The 21914-nt window shown below is 41.2% G+C and overlaps 2 protein-coding genes and 2 long non-coding RNA genes across 4 annotated transcripts; all 4 read right to left on the reverse strand.

Moving 5' to 3' along the window:
* Nucleotides 1–1360: 1360 nt before the first annotated feature.
* On the reverse strand, nucleotides 1361–2392 carry LOC142941934 (uncharacterized). Its single transcript, XR_012951545.1, has 2 exons — nucleotides 1869–2392; nucleotides 1361–1585 (listed from the first exon to the last, which is right to left on the reverse strand). It is a non-coding gene; the product is annotated as an uncharacterized LOC142941934 (long non-coding RNA).
* Nucleotides 2393–3135: 743 nt separating this feature from the next.
* Nucleotides 3136–4466, reverse strand: LOC142942168 (uncharacterized). The gene is made up of 3 exons (XR_012951567.1): nucleotides 3690–4466; nucleotides 3437–3576; nucleotides 3136–3284 (listed from the first exon to the last, which is right to left on the reverse strand). It is a non-coding gene; the product is annotated as an uncharacterized LOC142942168 (long non-coding RNA).
* Nucleotides 4467–8964: 4498 nt separating this feature from the next.
* Nucleotides 8965–15066, reverse strand: mep1a.2 (meprin A, alpha (PABA peptide hydrolase), tandem duplicate 2). The gene is made up of 14 exons (XM_076084070.1): nucleotides 15004–15066; nucleotides 14883–14907; nucleotides 14736–14789; nucleotides 14602–14639; nucleotides 14452–14527; nucleotides 14240–14357; nucleotides 13889–14064; nucleotides 13307–13528; nucleotides 12782–12928; nucleotides 12184–12399; nucleotides 11662–12108; nucleotides 10694–10867; nucleotides 10249–10453; nucleotides 8965–9115 (listed from the first exon to the last, which is right to left on the reverse strand). The coding sequence occupies exons 1-14, from the start codon at nucleotides 15064–15066 to the stop codon at nucleotides 8965–8967; spliced, it is 2112 nt and encodes a 703-aa protein (XP_075940185.1).
* A 1636-nt stretch (nucleotides 15067–16702) lies between these two features.
* mep1a.1 (meprin A, alpha (PABA peptide hydrolase), tandem duplicate 1) lies at nucleotides 16703–21152 on the reverse strand. The gene is made up of 14 exons (XM_076083664.1): nucleotides 21099–21152; nucleotides 20992–21016; nucleotides 20855–20899; nucleotides 20694–20734; nucleotides 20328–20403; nucleotides 20105–20222; nucleotides 19784–19959; nucleotides 19463–19684; nucleotides 19209–19355; nucleotides 18873–19088; nucleotides 17975–18421; nucleotides 17215–17388; nucleotides 17049–17133; nucleotides 16703–16965 (listed from the first exon to the last, which is right to left on the reverse strand). The coding sequence occupies exons 1-13, from the start codon at nucleotides 21150–21152 to the stop codon at nucleotides 17084–17086; spliced, it is 1791 nt and encodes a 596-aa protein (XP_075939779.1). The 3' UTR covers nucleotides 16703–16965; nucleotides 17049–17083.
* Nucleotides 21153–21914: the final 762 nt, after the last annotated feature.

The raw sequence follows: 21914 nt of genomic DNA on the forward strand, positions 1-21914 counted from the left end.
GCGTGGCTGGGCTGTCGGAACTTTTTTTTGAGTCACAAGGATTCAACACTTACAAGAAACCATGAAACACCATCTCTGCTGGTACACACACACACACACACACACCATATACCACAGAATCGAATTTTCATATGTCATAACAACTTGACCATCTCCATGACAAGGCCACAATATGTGGCTAAAAGCTTAATAAAGAATGCTTTAATCAAAATGTGCAGTTACACTGTCATAGATTGTGTTTTAAACATGCACTTACAAATACAAGTGAAGTTCTCGTGAAGCTCTACATCCTCCTAAGCTGAACATAATTCTTACATCCTCCAGTCACTCTACAGGTAGCCGGTTGAATCTGTCTAACCATTGCTGTTTGTTAGCCTTGTTTTTTTTAGCACCAGAGGATCAAATTGAATCATCATGCTTTATGCCCCATCAAACTAGCTTTTCAGAAAGGTGAAGGTGATTCTCAGTTGTGGCATGAACCTAGTGTCTAAATCCAGCCAGATCCCAATATGAGTTAGTTAATTTTGGGTATCTGATGGTACAGAGTCCAATCTGATACCTAATACTTACGGAAATGTTGATTAAATATCTATCTGACACATTGAATTAGCAACTGTTGTGGGTAATCTGACACATGTTATTTCCCCAAGTGACTAGATACAATCACTGAAGGTCCTGATTCAAAAATATGTGTTTACCCAGGTGAAAAATAAATATGCTAAGTATATTTAATTTTAGCATACTTGAGTATACTTGAAGCCCTACTAATCATAAGTATACTTAAAGAGTGCTATTTTGGAACAACTTATTTTGTACTTAATATATTTTAGTTGTGATTAAATAGTAGTTATGCACAATTTGAAGTGTATTTAGTATATTTTTGTGTGCTAAATTGGAACAACTTAATGTATACTTAGTACAATTTAAGTATATGACTGTGTATGTACTAATATACATGCTGATAGCTAACTTAAATTATACTTTTTGTGTGTTTTAAGTATATTTGAAATATATTATGAGTGTTTTGCAAATACAATATTAATATATTGATATTGTGGTAATAGTATACCAAAAGTTATACTTTTGGCTTATTCCAATTACTAAGAAAGCACACTTTCTTATTACTATGCTATATTACTTTGTACACTACATACTATTATACATTACAATATTACAAATGTATTACCAGTATCCTAAATGCTGAATGAACTTCCCAGATAGTAATCAAAAACACTTTATTGAATTTCAAATATATTTTATTAAAATATATATATAATATATTTATAACAACAATTTAAAACACACTTTGAAACAATTGCAATATAGTGCATTTTTGAGAAATAAAAGAAAATATATTGAACAGAGAGCAAAACAATTTTAAGTTTACATGGTACAAACAAAACAGAATGTTTCAGAATAAAACACAGAACCATCCAAAAATTGCACCGCTTCAGACTCTCGCTCTCTAAATTGAAATTGAAACATGTTCATTTCCTTTTGTTGAACTGCTCATTGTTGCATTTCCTTCTGATGGCTGCTCGCACGTCCGAGGCTCTCGTCTGTGGAAATTCTTCTATAACAGCATCTGTTAAGAGAAGAGACGAGAAATGATGTCACACAGCATATTCATACAACATTTTCTTCTATTTTGACTACACAGGAAATCCTGTTGAACCAATATTATTTTTTGAACAGTAAATCAGGATTAATATTGAGGAACTATATCAATATGATATGCCAATATTCCTACCAGTGCAGGTCAAACGTATATTTCATCACTGGTGGTGTGTTTACCACGAACATGTGATCCTGCTGCTTTATAAATCGCAGAAGCTTTAAATTGTCTACATACGACTCAAGACAATTACCTGTTATGGCCTGCACTTTGGCAACGTCCAGTTGTCTTTTCGGTGTTCCCTCTTTCCCAGACTTCCCAGTCAGGGCGGAGAGTGCAATGACATCCTTCGTGAAAACCAGGGCAGCCAGCTCCTGGCAAAAAAGGGTCATGCGGGAACGATTAAGTCGCAGGAAGGCCCTCTTCGAAACCGTGACTGTGCTGCCAGCCAAGGCGTGCTGTATATGAGAGAATCAATGGAACACATTAATATACAGTTGGAAGATCTCTACCTATTAGGAATTAATAGACGTTATTCACATAATTATACAATGTGCTTCATTATTTAAAACGGTGCTAGTAGTCTGTACATCCCTCTATGGAGCGGTACCACCAGTGGTGTGGAGGTTCCCACTCTCTACTAATTCACATGACTGATGTGTGACACATGTAACCTAGTAAATCCCATCACTTTATTTCTGACACATTTGAACTTGAACAGCAGACGATGCTGGGGAAGACAAAAGGAACGTGGTGTCATTTTTCACAGAGCCTCCATTCAGTAGAGCAGTGGTTCCCAAAGTGGGGGTCGCGACCCCTAGGGGGGGCGCGGTGGTACTACAGGGGGGTCGCGGCTTCATCACCAACCCACACACACAGACGCACACATACACCGGTAAAACAATATAAAATAACCGACGTGACATGCACTGTGTTCCAACCACGCCACCAGAGCGGCTCATGTCACAGACCGACTGTGGCAAAACCAGCGAGAGCGAGAGCGAGCGCGCGCCCGAGCGAGAGAGCGCGAACGAGCGAGGGAGAGAGAGAGTGAGGGAGCGCGAACGAGAGAGAGACACACAGCGACACAGAGCGAGAAAGATACGGAGCGACAGAGAAAGATAAAGATAAGAGAAGGAAGTATGTACAAAGATGGACAGATTTGTGACTGGTCTAAAGCGCAAAAATATTTTATACAGTTCATGCATTATAATGCAATTCATTAAAAACCAAGACAAATTTGGGGTCGGGTTGCGGGGGGGGGGGGGGTCGTCCAATGTTCCTATATCATCAAAGGGGGTCTTGACAGAAAAAGTTTGGGAACCACTGCAGTAGAGTAACATCAAGTATATATTAAAGACAAGCGTTATTGACCCATTTGGCCACAAGAGGGAGTATACCTTTAAGTGAGTTAGTTTAATAAAAACGAGTAGCCATACTATTACAATTCGTCATTTTTTACTAAACCAATTACAACTACCAACAGTCATACCTTCAAGGACCTTAATGTATTGTCACATATTGTCAAATAACGAAAAATAAAGGCTAAACTGCCGCAGCACTGTTTGGGAGAGGTGCTGCCACAAACAGTGGAAAACTGCCGCGACAAGTGCTTGCAACAGGAAGTGCCTCTACGAGTTGCCGCTGCTACGATTTGAGCCAGCTCCTACTGGATACAAGAGAGCGCCGAAGGTTTAGCTAGCTACCAGAGTATTTGAGCTAGCATATCAGCATGTAGGGTACACATATAAAGTTAAAGCAAAAATATAAATTGAATTATCACGTCACAAAAACGACTCGTACAAATCAATATTCACTCACCCGCACAGCTTTTTTTAGGCTCCAAGATTTCGGTCTCACACATTTTCTTTTCATGCCTGCACTCCTGCTTTCCTCCTCTGCCCATATGTCTTTGCCAAGAATGAATAAATTCTTCTTTGAGACAAGTTCTTTGTACGAATCTGATAAAACGAGAACAGATAAAAAAGTTAAGCATTCATGTTCTTCAGACAAAACAAGACAATTAAGGAGTTAACTAGTAGCTGAAAAAGAAAAATGTGAACTCCAAACTCACCGCCAAATAGCAGGACTTTCGCGGCCACTGTCTTCTCCGGTTCTTTTCTCGTCGGACATTTGATTTCAATCCAGTTATCGTCCTCATCGAGGTCAGGCTGTGACGTCACTTGATACAATTGGTCGGCTTTATTATAAAGAAGTACTTTCCACTTTCAGTGTTTTATTACATAAGTAATATATGGCGAATTGAAACGGCATCATGTCCTCCTCACCTGAAGAGCTGCATTGACGTGGGTAAGCTAGCTAGGATGCAACGAACGAGTAACGTCGGTCGCTCTGATTGGCTGGATGTGATCAACAAAAATGCTGCACTTGATTGGTCAGTGACTTGGCGCCAAACTATTCAAAAGATACAACAGACTGTTGTCGGGGATGCCACCACAGTTCAGCAGAACGCTCATATTTTCTAGTGTGCACCTGTATTTTAAATCTATATTCATAAAATGTGCTTTAAATACATTGTTTCAATGGAATTTATAGCATACATTTTGAAATATACCAAAAATATGTTTGAAAACAAAGTTCAAAGAAATCCATTTAAGTAATTGCACAGAACTTTCACTTAAAGTATATTTTTCTTATAATATATTTCTTGAAAGTATACTACAGTACAATTATTTTAAAGTGTGTTAAAAGTTGATTTTTGAAAATAGTTAAAAGCGTGACTTTTGTATACTTTTTATATATTTGCAGAAAGTACACTTCTTTGATAGTATATTTGCAGTGTACTATTGAAAATGTAAGTATATTTTAAATACAAAAAAGTACATTTTTTTTTCGCCTGGGTAAGCTTGAAGAATGGAAGTTTAATTGGGAGGTTGGGACCCCTAAAACGTTGAGCAGCAACGTAGTGACCTGCTGTAACTGGTGAAAGCGACGGTCAACGCTTGCTGTCAATGAGAAATCTGCTTGCTGAATATTTTGTCCATTGCTCTTTACTAATGATAATTATTATCGGCGCTTAGCAAATCTGTGAATTTTGGCAACCTCAATGTCAGAACTCGCACCAGTTCTCCCATATAACTTTTCACATTCACACACTCTAATTGTCATTCCATTTGCAGTGAAATGCTCACACTGTAGGCTGTGGTGGGCAAAAGACATCACAGTAAAGAAAGGATTGGATTATGATCTGCTTTTTTTAGCCAATATTAGTCCATTATATTATCACTGGATCGACACAATACCGATCCTGAGGATCAGCTTAGGACATCCCTAGATAGCATGTGTCTTAGCACTGATTATCTTTTTATTCTTCTATTTCAGGATTTTATTAGCGCGGCAAGCAATATGTTGAATGGGTCCTGGGATGCGGTCAACAAATCTGAAGTTCACAAGATGTCATCAAACTACCTTCAGTCTGTGGAGGGTCTGGTGAAGAATATCAAGATCAATAGCAACAGCAGCAACATCTTCAGTCGAAATTTACAGCTCAAATTCTGCTCGAGTAGCAACTGTAATGTGTCTGTGTTTGGCATCGGCGTGAATCTGAACAGGACCACAGGAATACTCAAAGCTGTTGCCATCAAAAATCTAATGAAGAAATTAAAAAACGACTTTCTCGATACGCTGCCTACCAGCCTATTAATATCGGCCACAATGAAGAACAACAGTGATTCGCTTTTGCAAATTACGCTGGAGTTCCCCGAGAAAACGCTGAATATCAACACTAAACCTCACTGCGTCTTCTGGAACACCAGTGAGAAGAAATGGTCGAATGCGGGATGCGTTGTTAAACCTAGTAATGGTAGCGGTCAGGTGGTCTGCGAATGCAACCACCTGACTTCATTCTCTGTCCTCATGGCCAAGGAAGATATATCTACCGAAGTCCTAGATATCATTACCTATGTGGGCCTGAGTGTGTCCATCTGCTCCTTGCTGATCTTCCTCACCGTTGAGGCTCTAGTGTGGTCAGCCGTGGTCAAGTCCAACCTTTCGCATTTCCGTCACACAGCCATGGTGAACATTGCCACGTTCCTCCTGCTTGCTGACATCAGTTTCCTGGCCTCTGAGGGAGACAGTGAAACCTGGTGCCTAGTTTTAACAGTATGCAAACATCTGTTTTTCTTGGCCATGTTCAGCTGGATGCTGTGCATGAGTGTCATGCTCGTCCACCAGCTCATCTTCGTCTTCAGTCCGCTGAGGAAAAGAGTCTTCATGTTCCTCGCCAGCATCGTAGGCTATGTTTGCCCAGTCTTAATAGTGGGATCCAGCTATATGTATTGCAAGTACACCAACAAGCCATACTATAATAAGAAAACATGCTGGCTGGTTTATGAAAGAGTCTTGGAGGGTTCCATACATGCTTTTATCCTCCCTGTTGGAACTGTGATTTTGACAAATCTCTTCTCCATGGTGGTCGTCATTGCTACTCTAGTGAAGTCCTCGGTCCCTGATGCCAGCAAGGTGGATGACAAGGAGACAGCCAAAAGCATCATTAAAGTGGTCGTCTTTCTAACGCCTGTCTTTGGAGTAACATGGATCATTGGCTTCGCTCAGCTCCTATTGGACAAGGACAATCCCATGGTTACTGTTGCTAGCTACAGTTTTACAATCCTCAATTCCTTCCAGGTAATTTGAAAGCAATCCACACACCAAACAGAATGTTGATATTAGGGATGCATCAATCCTACTTTTTCTCACCCAGTACCAATACCTCGGCTCAGCTACATATATCGATTGCCAACCTGATACCAGTGCTCTCTTTCCCCCAAATTGAACCTGCATTTAGTCTGTCTTCTTCAATCATTTGGGATCATTTATATGTGAAGTAATTAGGGATTGCCATGGCGCTAAAGCTAAGACGCAACTTAAAGGGGAACTCCACTTACACTCCGAAAGTCAGTTAGCTTTAGGTCCTATAGCTGGGTTAGCTTAGCCGCCATCCTTCTGGGGCAGTTGGCGCTTGCGGCGGCGTTTGGTCCGGCAGGTCTGCCTGGGTGGTCGGAAGATGTTGTGGGCGGTGACCGTCTCAAGATCCACTCCCAACAAATGACATACAATCTCCACCCTTCTATCACCAATGTTGATGAGTGTATTCTGTCATATGCCATAAGTGCTCCAGTAATAAAGACAACACATGTAGACAAAAAAAGGCCACGAGCAAGACATGTAATGTAGAATTCCAAATCTTAATTTTCCAAAATATGCTTGAAAAGAAAACCTGTTGTATTTCATCTCTTCTCTTGCAGGGCCTTTTCATTTTTATCACAGGGTGTTTGGCAGAGCAGAAGGTAGGTTTAATCAATGCTCTATCAGTGTCAGTATGTTCATTGATTTATTGAAAATCTCCAAAATGTCCTGTGGTCATAAGTAGGGGATTCTTACCTGTACCATGGGAGGTAGGGTTTTGATGCCTTGGGCCTACAAATGTTGCCAGGTACTATGTTGCTTAGTTTTACCATCTGCCCAATTTATTACGTTTTTTTGTGTTACTATTAACAGGTCCGAGATGAAATGTTAAAGCTCATAATGGTAAGTTTACCAATGAGGTCTATCCAGAATTAAACCATAAAAGATGGAAACATGCATTATATCTCTGTTTTATTCTACCCTCAGGCAAAATCAAATGGAAAGAGTGAGAGCATGAAGAATTTGACTTCAACGACATACACGAAAGACAAATAAAGACTGAGGTCAGTCTTCTGTTACGTCATTGGTAGTCTCTTCATCTACTTGTTTCCATGCATTTATTGCATCTTCAATGCCACAAACATCCTTTTCAAACCCATATTGTAGACCCTTCTGTCTGCTTCGCTCTGAAATCTATTTTAGATAACTTCTTTGAATATTAGATTATATTTATACAGCGAGTGCAGTTAGTAACAGTGTGGGCTCCATGGTAGATCTGACAGCTTGATGGAGTAACAGTGGGGGACGGAGCCTAGCGAATGGTAAATTACAACCTAATTTCAAACAGAACACATTAGAGTCAACATTTCTCATGATTCTAATCTTTCCTTATGCAGCAGTGTATTGTTTAGAACAGTTTGGTGAATCTACCACGTGGAAAAAGGAAAGTAGCAATGTCAAATTTTATGCGACCACTTTTATTTATTTTCCGCTTTTTGTGATAAAAATACATGTTGGACAGTTTGACAAACAGCCAGGTCCAATGCAGCTGCAGTTACCATAGCAACTAGCATCTTAACCAACACGCTACACTAGGTTACATGAAGTGGGTCTGTCAGTTTAATAAGCAGTGAATCACTTTTGCACCCCATGTAAGCAGAATATATATTGAGTGAGTTTGTGAATCTAGTCTAAAAATGTTCCATCTCTACATTTCAGATCGTGGAGCAGCTCACACGTATGCAGCTCCACTAGAAGCCCACAACTCCTAGAGTCGACTTTGTGTTGGATTATAGTTCCTAGACAGTTACATAAGATGATATAGATAATAGAGATGGATTTCCTAAAATAAGGTTAATTGTTTTATGTTGTTTATCGTATATATTACATTTTCATCTCAAGCTTAATTTAACACGCTTGTGATAAAAATTGAATTCATGAATTAAATATAACACTCATTTTGCTAATATGTATGTGTTTGATAGAATTGACCATTATTATTATTATTAGTTGCACCAGTACTGACCATTATCATCCTCAACTGACAAAGATATTACATGAAAACATCCCCTCCGGGGATTAATATGTAAATCTAGCTAATGCATACATTCTTTAAAGGGTAAAGCAGATACAGATTATTTTCCATTATGAGTGCCAAAGAAATGAAACACAATACTAAATTATTACTGTATTTAGCTGCTTTAAGGAGGGGCTTTAGATTATTACTGACTCAAACCACATTATTGGATGGTGTGCATTCTGTACGACTAGTTTAAGCTGATTGTATTTAGAACATAGAAATTGTTTTTACAAGTTTGGCATGGTTTGATCATTTAAATGTAAATTAACACATTTCTACTTGAACTATAACCTGTATACCATGTGTGTCTAACGTATGTATGTATAAACATATGCATTGAAATAAAGGCAAAGAATATAATGTCTTTCATTGTTCATTATACTATGCATGATTGCGAAGTTTCAATCTCAATCTAAACCACATACCGCACAAATTTAACAAACTCTTGCTCTGATTGGGGCTTCATTTCTACAGATTTGTTTCATGTAGGGACACACAAAATACGGGGCTTGCGATGCAATTAGTGTCCAAAAAAGAAAAGTCTATAAACACTTCTCTCTCCAATATTGGCAGCATTTTTTTCTGTGATTCCACTGCTGAATGAATGCAGAAGACACGTGTTTCACTGAGCTCTCCTGATGATGGTGAAGATAGCCAGTGTCAGAATCACGGTCCCTGCTGCGCCACCAATGAGTGCTCCCACGATGCCTCTGTCTATGTTCAGTTCTTCACACCTCTTACCAGCGTAGTAGGTGGTCTGGGTTGACGCACACCTGAAAATCACAGATTTTTTTATTAGGCACGAGTAATTGCTTTGAACTATATTGTTGGACACACATGCTGAGCTATTGTTTCTTTTTGGCGAAGTACTGAATTTGCTGAGTATTGTGTCATCTGGCTAACCAGAACAGTGGTTGGTTAGCAGTTTGTTGGGAATAAAAGTTTGTTCACGCAAATCTTTCCTCGAGAGACTTTAAAGGAATAGTTTGACATTTGGGAAATGGATTCGCTTTCTTTTTGAATGTTTGATGAAAAGATCGACACCACTCCATGTATGTGCTTGAAGTATAAAACTAAAGCCAGTTTGGGAGCTAACATGGCATAAAGACTAAAAGTAGGGGAAAGCAGTTTATACGTCCCCCCCAGCACTTCTGTGCGGCAACCTCATGGTGACGTCAAAACTCCAACAAGTCACTGCTTCTACATTTGGTTCACCAAGAAATAGTTAAAGCTTGTAACTGCCAATAAAACCACTTTACATGTCTGTTTGTGTATATTTTAAAATAAACAGAGATGCAGAGATTTCTCCTTGTTTCCAGTCTTCATGCTTCAAGCTAATTGCCTTCTGGCTCCAGCTCACTTAACAAACAGACATGAGAGCGGTACAGATCTTCTTATCATACTGTCTGCAAAAAAAGCTCAAATGTCACAAAATTCCTTTAAGGATTCTGAAGGAACTACAATTTAATTTCCCATTATTTTTAATGTCCCAAGCTACTCTAGCATAGAGTAGCTTAATGTTGTTATAAATGGGCCAACGTAATGCTGAGGGATTGTGTTTATTACTTAGCTTTAAAGGTGCTGGTAGGCATTTTTGATCTTTGGCTAGAACCAGGCTAGCTGTCTCCCTCTGCCTGCAATCTTTATGCTATGCTAAGCTAAGGGAGACCTGTCTCTAGTTCCGTACTTAACACACAATTTCAACTTATGAGTGCAAGTCTTTTGTAAGTGCTTTCTCTAGCTTTAGCCTGTGCCTCATTGTCATTTAATTTTAATCCATATTTTTTTGTAAGTGAGGATTGCCCAAAATATATAACCAATTCTCTAGAAATCCTAAATTTTAAAAGTAGACATTTAGGAATGCAAGCAACGTGTGCTGTATATTAACCCCTGCAAACACACACACCTGCATGAGGCTTTCCCTTCGCTCTCCACACACACGCCTCCGTTGAAACAAGGGTTGGAATGACAGGGGTTGGCGGCACGGGCTTCTCTGTGTTTTGAAACCTCCGGTCTCATTTCCATCTCGCTGATTGGCTCCTCGTCCGTGATGTCATTGCTCGGTGCGGCCGCTTTTACAGGCACCTCGGTCTTGATCAGGTGGGTCAAATCTAACGAAAAGATCATTTAAAAAGTTCACGTAAATGTGCAATAAAGCACTGGCTCATTTGAGATGCCAATGTTTGAATGTGTAAGAGAGACAAGATTTGAAGTAGGTGCAAAAATGAATTCTATGAAATGAACACGCTGGAAATGTTCTGAAAAACATTAACTATTGTCTGGCAGACCATTTGTCTGATGTAGAAATAATCTATAGCTGGGTAGAGGAGCTGATATTTTTTGATTCTCACCATTGAAGTCAGCAGTGATGATGAGATCATTGTCTTTGAGGAAGCTCCTGCTGTGCAGGTGCTTGTGAGAAATGAAAGTGCTCCAGCCAAAGTCTTGACCGCGGAAGCACTGGCAGCCGACATCCCACACTGCACCTGAAGTAGCTGTTGGTCTGTTCCAACGAGGATGAGTGTCTGAGGAGGGGGGGGGGGGGGGGGGGGGGGGGGGGGGGGGATAGTCAAGAAAAACAAACAAACGTTATCCGTTTCTCAATTTCACATATTTGTGGTTATAATATGATGTGAGAGTGGGAGATGATGCAACTTCTACAATGCCAGGCTTTGAGATACCCGTTCTCTTTGTAAACCCAGGTTTTTTCTTCAGACTTTGTGACTCTCCTACCGAACTAAATGGACCAATTGCACGCTGTCTATGAAATAATTATTACCGCAAAACCCAACACTGTTGGAGTAAATAAGGCAAAAGAGGAATGCTGGCAGAAGATTCCCAATTGTGTAAAGTGAACATATTTATTCTCAATGCCTACCGTTTATTTCTAATTTGACGGCTGCACATTCTGCCGCGACAGCGATGCTGGTATTGCTTTCACCTTGAGAGTTTGAGTCATCGTGGCAAAATGTGGTTGTGGAGACACCTACTGTAGCAGGAACTACCACAAAGGAGGTTCTGAGTACTTTGTCTTGTGTCAATATCTCTTTCTGTCCGTGGACTGAGTTTGTCACCACGATAGCGTCACAACCATGCCAGACGCAGTCAAAAAACTTTACATCAAAATGAACGTCGAGTTTGAAAATGGGAGTGATACAGTGTCTGGTTTTGACACTATCTGGGGTGAAGCAACAATCTCAAAATCTGACCAAGTGAAAGCCAAACTATCTGCGTGGCTTAATACTATTAGATGTAAATCAGCTAAACCAACTCTTTCATCGGACTCTCTTTTTCCTGACTGTCAGTGACCCGGGCTTACCTGTTGTGAAGCTTCTTGTAGAAGACATTCTCAGTTTCACATCAGGGTCCTGGTCCATGGCAACGATGGTTGCCTGCCTGTTTTCGGCTGGCCACTGCATCACTGCATCATCTACCCCACCGCAGAGGTGCAAGGTCATGCCAACATAGTCTGGGTAGTCACTCTCCTTTCCATTCGGGTAAACACTGATACCGAATGAGTGGCCCTCTGAGTTGAAGAAGCACTTGCTTTTCAACGAACTGCCAAGAGGAGTGTTGGCGAGAACACCGGTGAAGTTGTGGATTTGCCAGACGGCGCTGGGGCAAATTGTTTCAGTAAGGGTGATGTCGTCGATCAAGATGGCACCCGAAGAGCCGGACGATCCTCTGACGCCTTGGAAGACATAGCGGAACTTCTCTGTCACCTTGAGAGTCACGTGGGCTATTTTCCAGGCAGCATCTCCACTTCCTGAAAGACAAAAAAAGAAGCTGATTAATTGTATTGTTATTCTGTGCTGGCGTAGGAATGATAAAAACAGAATACCTGCAATGGTGTGGATCTTCCTGACACTGCGCACAGTCCCGGTCCCATCGTCAGTCCTGATCCATATCACCAGTTTGTCCCCAGCTGCTCCAGTCATCTTGTAGAAAAACTGCAGGCACTGCCCGTCTCTCTTGGGGTAGAGGATACGTGACTCCAGCAAGGCGCTGCTTCCCGCCGCGCCGGAAGATGTGTCAAACTTCATGAAGTAGCCAGAATCTGGAAAGGGAAAAACCTTCGGTACATGAAACGTCAACTGAATTATTGTGAGGACGGGGATTGTTTGGAGTTCACCAAAAGGAGCATGTGAGACTTCAAATGTGTATTATATTTTTCTTTGAGCAATGTCTTCTTTCTAGCCAGTCTTCCATAAAGCCCAGCTCTGTGGAGTGTAACGCTAATAGTGGTCCTATGGAAAGATACTGTGGAGCTTTCCAGCTCCTTTGGGGTTACCTAGGGTCTCTGATTAATAGCATTCTCACCTGGTCCGTGAGTATTTCTCTCTTGGCAGGTTTGTTGTGGTGCCATGTTCTTTCCATTTTGTAATAATAGATTTAATTGCAAGGCACTGTTCCCTTGATCTAGAACATAAGTTCAGTACCTCTACAGAGCCCTGCCACGGTGTGGTCCATATCAGCAGGACTGCTCAGCGTCTGGACCCAGTCTGCGTTGTCCTCCTCGTTCTGGATCATTCCACAGATGTTGATCAGCTCAAAGGAGCACTGGTCCAAGAGAGTGAGTGTGTTGGCTGGAACAGGAAAGTTAGCAACAAAAAATATTTTCTGGGGTTAATATGGAGGATTTTCAAAGTACTAATGTGATTTTTTTTTACGTCAAACAAATATCTGTGGCTGTTATTTTATTGCAGAAAGACATATTTATTGACTTTTTGGCCACTAGGGGGCAGCTGAACGAGCTCCACTTTGACTCGGAAAGGTGAGGGGGGTCGTCAGAGTTGGGTGATAGTTATTTTAGTGCAGCTTTAAGATGACGATGTAAATGTATTTCAGATCTAGTGTGACATAAAACAAGTACTTTACTTTACTTTACTTACACATCACTTAACCACTTTCCCTGCCAGGATACCTTCTCTAACCCGTAGGCGGACAGGAAAGGAGACACTCACCACAGTCGTACATGCGGTTGAGCCTGGTGATGTCGACAGCACTGAAGTCCAGCCGCTGGCCAATGACCTCATTGAAATACGGTATGGTGGTGGTGATTGTGGGGATGCTGTCGTTCTTGTTGAAGGACAGCGGCCTGTAGTGCATGATGGACTCGTAATCATATGGCGTGTTCAGATCAGTGATGAAGTCATCCTCATACTTGTTGAAATTGTGCTCCTTCCCTGTGAGGAGAAAATAACATCGCCATGTAGACAGTCAAGTGATGGTTTATCAACGCCTACAAACAGTGCTCCCACATAACATATGTATTGTATATGTAGAAGCTGTAAAACATATCCTTTGAAAAGTATGGTTATTTGTTGAAATTCACTTCCTTGTATTTTTTCTTTTTTCAAATAATGTAAATTTACATTTGAAAACAAACTTACCACTGCATGACTGATTAAAAAGCACAGCCTAATTTTCGTTCGGTGTATGTTAAATGTTCTCAATGAATATCTCTTTGAACTTGGAGTATTTATTAAATCCTGGTCACAGGCCTGAAGAAAACAAAACAAAAAAATGATACAATTGTGACCCACCTTCTTCAATCTGGTCCCACCAGATTTTGACATAGTCGTCTCTGTCTGAGCGAGACTGTTCGTGGTAAAAGCCCAGAGCATGGAGGAGCTCGTGCTGCACAATGGCCTTGGTGTCACACCTGGCTCCAATGGACACATTCTGGCCTGTTCTATCGTCTCCAACATACGACCAGCATCTGCATTGATAAAATGGAGGTTTGAAATTACAACGTGATCAAGCGAACGTGCTGTTAGTGCTCTCTGACTAGCATTTCATCACAAGATGTCCACTTCGTAACGCTTTTGATGACACGGCATGATCCCATAAAGTTGTGCAACAGCCGCGAGCACACCCGAGCCAGTGCAGCTCACCCAGACAGCTTGGTGAAGGAGATGTAGCTGCTCTCTCCCTCATAGGGCTTGAAGTCCACGCAGGATCTCAAACGGTACTCTTCAAAAGCCTGGAGGATCACACCTTTAGCATTCAGTTCTAGGATAAAGGGAATTCCATATCAGCATGTGTATATTTACCTTCTCGTTCGATTATTTGTTGGTGGAAATGTACTCCGTCGTGCAAAGTTTACCTAAAGAATCAGTTAAGATGTAGGGAATGGGAAACTTCCATCTCAGTATTTGATTGAGGATTGCATTCCTGCTGGGCTGTAAGGCACATTGGAAGGGTTCAGAATCTGCTTTTGAGTTCTTGACAAACATCTCATCTCTAAGATACTTACATCAATAGCGATGTCTCCCTCAAACAGGTGGTTTAACCCTTAAGAAACACAAGTTTAGTGCTTAATGAATATGAATGAACAAAGCACATAAACACATGTATCAAAAGGAGACAGGGCTTTAAAAAAGAGTATACCTCTATTGATCTCAAGTATGTCGTCCCTCAGTTCACCACCATCTGCATAATCATCTGGAACATAAATGTATTGTTACTGCGAAAAAAGGGTTATTTTTAAAAACATGCTTGTTTTACGTGTATGTGATCAAGTTAACGGGAACAAACCGGTACGTGTAGGAACAGCTTGCACCTGGCGCACAAAAAGAGGTATGTCAAAATTTAAACCCCTCTACAGAGACTTTTTTTTCAATTTCTCTCAATGTGAATGAATTACAAATGCCCCTACCGTCAAAACCACAAAGACTCCGATCAGCGCGGCGATTTTGCTCAAACTGTCCCCGGAGCCCATGTCGCTACCCAGACCCAAAGGTGTTTCTCTGAAGCTACATTAACATGCCCATAAAGACAGCAGCTGGAGGGGAACTTTGATCAGGATTGTGGTGTTCAATGAGTAATAGGCACTTCACACGTGTCCTCGCTGCCACTTATACGACTGACATGTTGTCGGGTGTCCTGGCATGCATGGGTAATGGCGGCACAATAAGCTGTTGACCCTGTACAGAGGCATCAGAATCAACTGTGGAATAATATGAACTCTGATCTTAAGTCTAATAAAAAAGGCAGTTATGTTGTTAGTGGGTTTGACCTCTGACCCCTGTGTTGCTTGGGGATGGAAATTTACCAAGTCATGAAGGCCACAGAAAGCATCATTGTGAGGAACAACAACAGGAGGGGTTGCCTGTTTGTGTCAAAACCATGTCCTCTTTGTGTTAGAGACATAGGTGAATAAGAAAACATTAAAACTAGTAGATAGCAACATGAGTTTTCTGAAATTGTATGATTGAATATTCAAATGAGGCATTATCTTATTAAATATGTGCTGATTTGCATACATTTCCAGAACAGAAATGTGAACATTGATAAAGCCAGGTTAAAAATTCTTGTTTCATTTGGTGACATATTAGAGTCAAAGGTTTTTACAGAGGGAAGTTTGAATATCTTCTTGTATCACTCCATAAATCAGAAAATACTGTCAACAGATCATCATAATTTTTCTCCATGTTTTAAGTAATAAAATGTTCTTTAAATCAGGCTATAAACAATATATGAACAAACCCCTCAGTAAAAATCTTCAGAACATAATGTAGATGGGAATAAAACTGGGAAGTTTGGTGTATGTAAGTGCAACTTAAGTGGAGATTTCTAACTTTTAAAGATGTGTTTTGTAAATTGACATATGTTTTGAAGACACGACAGGTAAATAGGGTAAAAAAAAATAACTAATAGATATCACCATGAAACTTCCCCAGTTGGTTACTTACATAAAGTCAATTATTTTTTGTATTACAAGTTTTCCGAAAAAAATATGTTAAAATATGCAAATTAGGCATTATCTAATGGTAACTTTTGATGAATTTAGGAGAAATCTAAAGATGCAAATAGACAAAGTAGTCAAATAAACACTTAAAAGTGTATTTTGGATGATTTCCTTCCACTAGTCTGAAAGAAGACATGTTATGGAAGCCAAACAGACCAAAACCTCAAACTTGACCAATGCATTAAAATAAATTTCCAGGGGTTTCTCGCCTTAACTGATTGATGAGAGTGGTGATGCCTTCAGGGTGTGCATTAAAGAGTTTGCCTCGAGTGCCAGCACTTGTAATCTTCGTTTACAACTTGAATCTGTTGTGCCATAACACCATTAGAACCTGATAACCTGCTTTTTATTACATGTTTCCCTATCAAATGTCAATGCAGCAGATTTCGTTGATATTAAAGGAGGACTTGAGTGATTTATTATTGCACCTCCACAAAGTTCAGGGACTTTTTTCAGGGTTGCTTTTAAATTGTTTGTATTTCCGTGTGTTTAGTGCTTTGCCCTGAGCTTAACATGATATAATACAAATACCCTACGTTTGAATTGTCAGAATCAATAAGCTTCCAGTTTTCCCATGCTCATTAATCTTTATTCTGTTACCCTCAAACAGCCTCGTGAGTTCCCATTCGTCCTCCTTCACTCTTCTTTGATTGTTTTCATTGATACAAGAGTTCAAAATGATGACGCTCTTTAAAAGCTTATTATACACAAACACTATTGCATTCATTGATTATGTAACAAATATAACTTTACATTTGAAGTTGTTTTTTAATTATGTGTATAACTCTTATATTGTGCCACAGCAGTAATCTTCCATCTTTTCCTCATCTTCACAGGTCATTCTTCGCATCCCAGCTGCATATGTTGCATCTGATATTTTCAAATGACAGAGAAAAATAAAAGTCAACATACAAGTGTGATGTAGTATTTGAAATAGAAGTCAGATGCCTTACCTCCAGTTAATCATGATGTAAAATCCTGAGTGGCCTTACTCCTGTGGTTTAATGGGAACTTCTGTTTTGATCAGGGATGTTATGTCTGTGGACGAAGAAATAATCACCGTCATGCGCGCATCCTGGCACGCAACACAAAATGATACTGAACAAGAAGACCACTTACCCTCAAAGTCGACGAAGATGATGAGGTCGTCATTCTTGAGGTAATTGCGCCTCTTGAGGTCAAAGTGCTTGATAAAGTTCCTCCAGCCCCACGATTCGCTTCTGTAGCAGCCGCAGGAAGGGTCATACACCCCCACCTTAGAGGGATTGTCCCAAAACAGCTGTCCGTCTGGTGCTAGAGGACACAAAGAGACAGAGCTGCCATGTGAGGAGGGATCCCATCGAAGAGCAACCTGTGACTTCATATCGGTCGCATCGCAGCCATTGGATGGATTGTCTTGACATTTTGAAGAGACCTTCGCCAGAATAAGGACTTTGGTGATTCCCTGACTTTAGCACCATTTGTGGTTTTTGAGTACAATGTCTCAAATCTACCAGACACATTCACTTCCCCTTCAGGATAACTTGTAATAACTTCGGTGATCCCTTTTCATGTAATGTCATCATTACGTCAATTAAATTTGTCCAATGCAAAGCATTGCCACTGGGAGCATGCTAGCATGCCAGCCTTAGCATTCACAGCCTCACAGAGCTGCTAGCATGGACATACCAAGAACACTACACGAACATGTTATGTAAGATCTGCACTAAAACATTTGGAGATGTCGTCTTCAGTAGTTGTTAGCTCCACAATTTTAAGTTGACCTTTTTGTTAGCTCATGCATTGGAAAGCACTTTTTTTACATAACATTTGGTTGTTGGATCTATAAATAATGTTTCACAGTCCAATCAAACATGCTTGAGGATAGTGGAGTGCTTACTCTTCCTCATATCGGTGGTGAGGCTGCGAGCGGAGGACATCCTCAGCTTAATGTCTGGGTCTTGGTCCATCACCACCAAGGTGGCCTGTCTGTTTACCGCCGGCCACTGCATCACCACATCGTTGTCCCCGCTGACCAGGTGGAAGTACAGCCCCACGTAGTTCCCGGTGTAATCAGTGTAACTCGACAATGGCATGACACGGACACCGTAGCCGTAGCCCTCGGGGCTGTAGAAACGAGGGCTGTCAATAACGGTGCTGCTGTTGGCCGTTTCCATGATCTTGGAGAAGTTCTGGATCCTCCACACGGCGTTGGGGCAGCGTGTCTCGGTCAGGCTGATGTCGTCGATGTAGATGCCACCGGCGGATGCCGCTTGGAAAGAATAGCGGAATTTCGCCCCTACCTCCATCGGGACGTGGGCGATCTTCCACGTGTGGTCAGAATCCGCTGGGTCAAAAAAAAGTTATACTCATTAACATGCTTTTTATAATTCGTACACAAACAAAAATGTGCAAACGACAACTTGTGGTTATTTGCAGGAACATCTTTGCAGACCAGTGATTTGCTGAAATAGCTTTGCAACCTTTCCTATCCAACCTTGGACAGAGCCAGGCTATATTTAGCATACAGTATCGTTCTTCTCATACAACTGTCGGCAAGAAGCAGATATGCGTATTAACTGTCCAGACACTTAGTAACTGTCCAGCTTGTATGTTTCATGATGTCTTACAATAACTTGATTTGAATATCATTTTCAAACTACCGAGCAGCTAAACAAATGTTCAAATTAATATTGTACTATTGTACTTTGGTGGCTTTAGGTGTCTGCTTTTCCCAGCAGACACATTTCTCTGCTGGGAAATGTGTCCTCCATAAACATGGGCACTTCATATTTTACCATAAAAAGTGTGTATTTTCTTCATTCTACGAACGGTGCCTGTGCCGTCGTCTGTCTTGACCCAGATCATCAGCCTGTCCGTGGAGCTTCCGGTCATCTTGTAGAAGAACTGCAGACACTGAAGCTTCCTCTTGGGGTAGAGGGTTCGGGATTCCAGCAGTGCAGACTCCAGAGGCTTCCCAGTCATGGTGCTGAAGTGCATGAAGTACCCAGCATCTAGAGTAGGGAAGAACAAGGAAAGCATCTTGCAGCATACAACTTCATTTGTTTCTCTTTTTTTCTCTCATGCTGTCAGTAATTGGGATTTTTAATTGGGAGACAATAGTCCACTCTGACCTCTGCATCTTCCCAGGAGGGTGTGATCCTCTGCACCCACACTGCTCTTGGTGTGGACCCAGTCGGCATCGTCGGAGGAGGCCTGGATCATCCCACAAATGCTGGCATACTCAAAGGCACACTGGTCCAGCAGGGTGAGAGGACCAGCTGGGGAGGGAAGAGGGTCATTTGAAAGTTTTGGCCCATTTCCAACTTCCAAGGAAAACAGATGAACATATCAAAGTAGGGAACTGAACCCTGCAGCATATACGTACAGCAGTTGTACATTCGGTTGAGCCTGAGGGTGTCCATCTCGCTGAAGTCCAGGTACTGGCCAATGATGTTGTTGAACTCCGGGATTTTGGTGGTGATGGTGGGGACGGATTCGTTCTTATTGAAGGAGAAGGGCCTGTAATGCATGACGGACTCGTAGTCGTACGCCGTGTTTTGGTCGGTGATGTAGTCGTCGCTGTACTTGTTGAAGTTGTGTTCAAGTCCTGTGGTGGAAATTTCACGTTGATTTAGTCATTCTTAACTACGTAAAATGCCTTAAGAAGGGTCGAAGGTCGCTGCATGTTATCAGATCCCGGACTTACCCGGCGTCACATGATTCAGCCAGATGTCGACGTAGTCGTCCCTGTCTGTGCGGGACTGTTCGTGGTAAAACCCCAGAGCGTGGAGCAGCTCGTGTTCAATCACCGCCTTGTGGTCACAGCCCGACCCCAGGGACAGAATCTGGCCGGTCTGCTGGTCACCAACGCTGGAGAAACACCTGGGCGCAGTAGGAACAGTTAACTTCAACGCGAACCCACAATTAAAACTGGGTTAAACAGGCAGAGAGTTATCAGGTTATTGCAATTTTTAACTCCGTGAACTGGTATCAACAGGAGATTTTTTTTGCAAACGCAGCCACTTACCCTCCTCTCTTTTCAAACTTGATGAACGTCTTCTCTCCCTCATAAGGCTTGAAGTCAATGCAAGACTTCAGCCGATACATTTCAAAAGCCTGATGGACGCAGCCCTTGGCGTTCAGGTCTGAGAACAAAAACAAAAAAAAGTCACAAAAGAAGACACAATTTTCTTTCATCCCCGAAGAGTCATTGAACGGTGGAGAGTGAGTATAGTGAAAAAGAAACTCACCCAAATCATCGCCCAGAATGAAAGGAATTGGAAATTTCCATCTGTATCTTTTGTCAATCAAGGCATTCCTTCCTTCCTGTAGCATGAGAGAGGTGTTTTAAAAAGTAGAAAAACAAATGACTTGCATAAACCTAATCGATGCTCATAATAAACGCACACACAATAAAGCCCATCTTGTTATCTGAAATAGATATCGCACTAAAATTAATCAAGAGCAAGAGTGCCAACAGTCCCGTCCGCCTGACATGTGATTGCACACATCGGAGCATAGCTGCCAATAAAGCGCTCAAGGACGAATTAGCAATGATTAAGCAAAATCAGTTTTTCTTAATAATAAGAAAACATTTCCATTAAAATACAACTTACTGGAATTAAAATGTCCCCTTCTAGCAGGTTGGCGTCTGATCCTGTCGCACAGGAACAACACATTTATATTTAAACCAGAAACACACACACACACACAGCTTAGATCAACACTTCACACATTGCTACAGGATCCGGAGCAACGAGCAAATGCTGTAGCTCACCCAGGTTCAGGATGGGGTTCTCATCCTCGCCGTTCTCGTAAACCTCTGGAACACAAGCACAGACATGGCTCAGACTCTTCTCACAGCCTGTCAACAGTTGTTATTTGTTGGAAGAAATAGTTTAGGATCTGACGTACCGTGTACTTCAGGGGAAACGGGTATCTGATTAAAACAAAAAACAGTGTGAGTAGTCACCCAGTTAATCACATCACACTTCCCTCATCGTGAATGGATAAATACTTACAGTGTATGAAGTGGCGAGGGCCACTAGACCAAACCATAACAGGGCTCGCTCCATCATCCTGCTGTGTGAAGTAAACGATGCCGCTTTGCTTTAAATAGGCACGTTAACAAGATATGACCTTTAGCCCTTGAATGAAGTTTACGCCAGTTCCTCAGAGTAACTGAGGGACTTTGGCTCTTCGCTGTTACTAATTGGTGAGCTGATTTATGAGGTTTTTTATGTGCAAAAGGCTGCAGTGGAATGCTTTTTTTTCTTTCTTTACACTACCTGCCCCTGTTATCTGGCTCATTATCAGATTTTGTTTTAGCATCTCCTAATAACCCTGAATTCAGAAATGTTATCATGTTTATGTGACATAGCAACAAATGTTTTTTCAGATTTACTTGAGATACAAGCGAGTTCTACCAACATTGGCTTTGGTGTTCTCCAATTTCCCCAACATTGCAAATGTATGCCGTTAGATTGGAGATTCTCAAATAATTGAAAGTAATTTCTCGAGGTCATTAGAAGTAGCCTACTGGTTCTGATGTGTCTTTTTGTTATGGGGCCAAGTGAAGGTAAAGGAGTAAGTCACCTAATTTTACAATGAGCTAATTCAACCACTAGATGGCGACAAATACCCCAAACCAGCACTGTTATTGTGTAAACCCAGTTTATTCACAACAAGTATGGGAGCAGATTGAGTCTGGATTTTCAAAAATATAAGAGGTAAAATAGACCCCAAGTTAAGACCAGCAGTTGTTTTGTATGGTTGTGGATTCATATTTTGACTGGAAGAAATCATTACTGTAACAGGTGTTCCAGTGAGACTTCGGA

Source organism: Anarhichas minor, unplaced genomic scaffold (genome assembly GCF_050575085.1).
Source record: "Anarhichas minor isolate MPS153535 unplaced genomic scaffold, ASM5057508v1 ptg000136l, whole genome shotgun sequence".
NCBI lineage: Eukaryota > Metazoa > Chordata > Actinopteri > Perciformes > Anarhichadidae > Anarhichas > Anarhichas minor.

What these genes read in the sequence shown, in the direction of transcription:
- mep1a.2 (XM_076084070.1), bottom strand. Translation starts at nt 15,066, where the DNA reads ATGGGCTCCGGGGACAGTTTGAGCAAAATCGCCGCGCTGATCGGAGTC. An exon ending in CATCTTAACTGATTCTTTAG is followed by an intron (nt 14,358 to 14,451) that starts GTAAACTTTGCA and finishes CCTTTATCCTAG; the next exon opens with AACTGAATGCTAAAGGTGTG. An exon ending in GAAGGGAAAGCCTCATGCAG is followed by an intron (nt 9,116 to 10,248) that starts GTGTGTGTGTTT and finishes TGTGATTTTCAG; the next exon opens with GTGTGCGTCAACCCAGACCA.
- mep1a.1 (XM_076083664.1), bottom strand. Translation starts at nt 21,152, where the DNA reads ATGGAGCGAGCCCTGTTATGGTTTGGTCTAGTGGCCCTCGCCACTTCA. An exon ending in GAACCCCATCCTGAACCTGG is followed by an intron (nt 20,735 to 20,854) that starts GTGAGCTACAGC and finishes CCTGTGCGACAG; the next exon opens with GATCAGACGCCAACCTGCTA. An exon ending in AAGGGGACATTTTAATTCCA is followed by an intron (nt 20,404 to 20,693) that starts GTAAGTTGTATT and finishes CTCATGCTACAG; the next exon opens with GAAGGAAGGAATGCCTTGAT.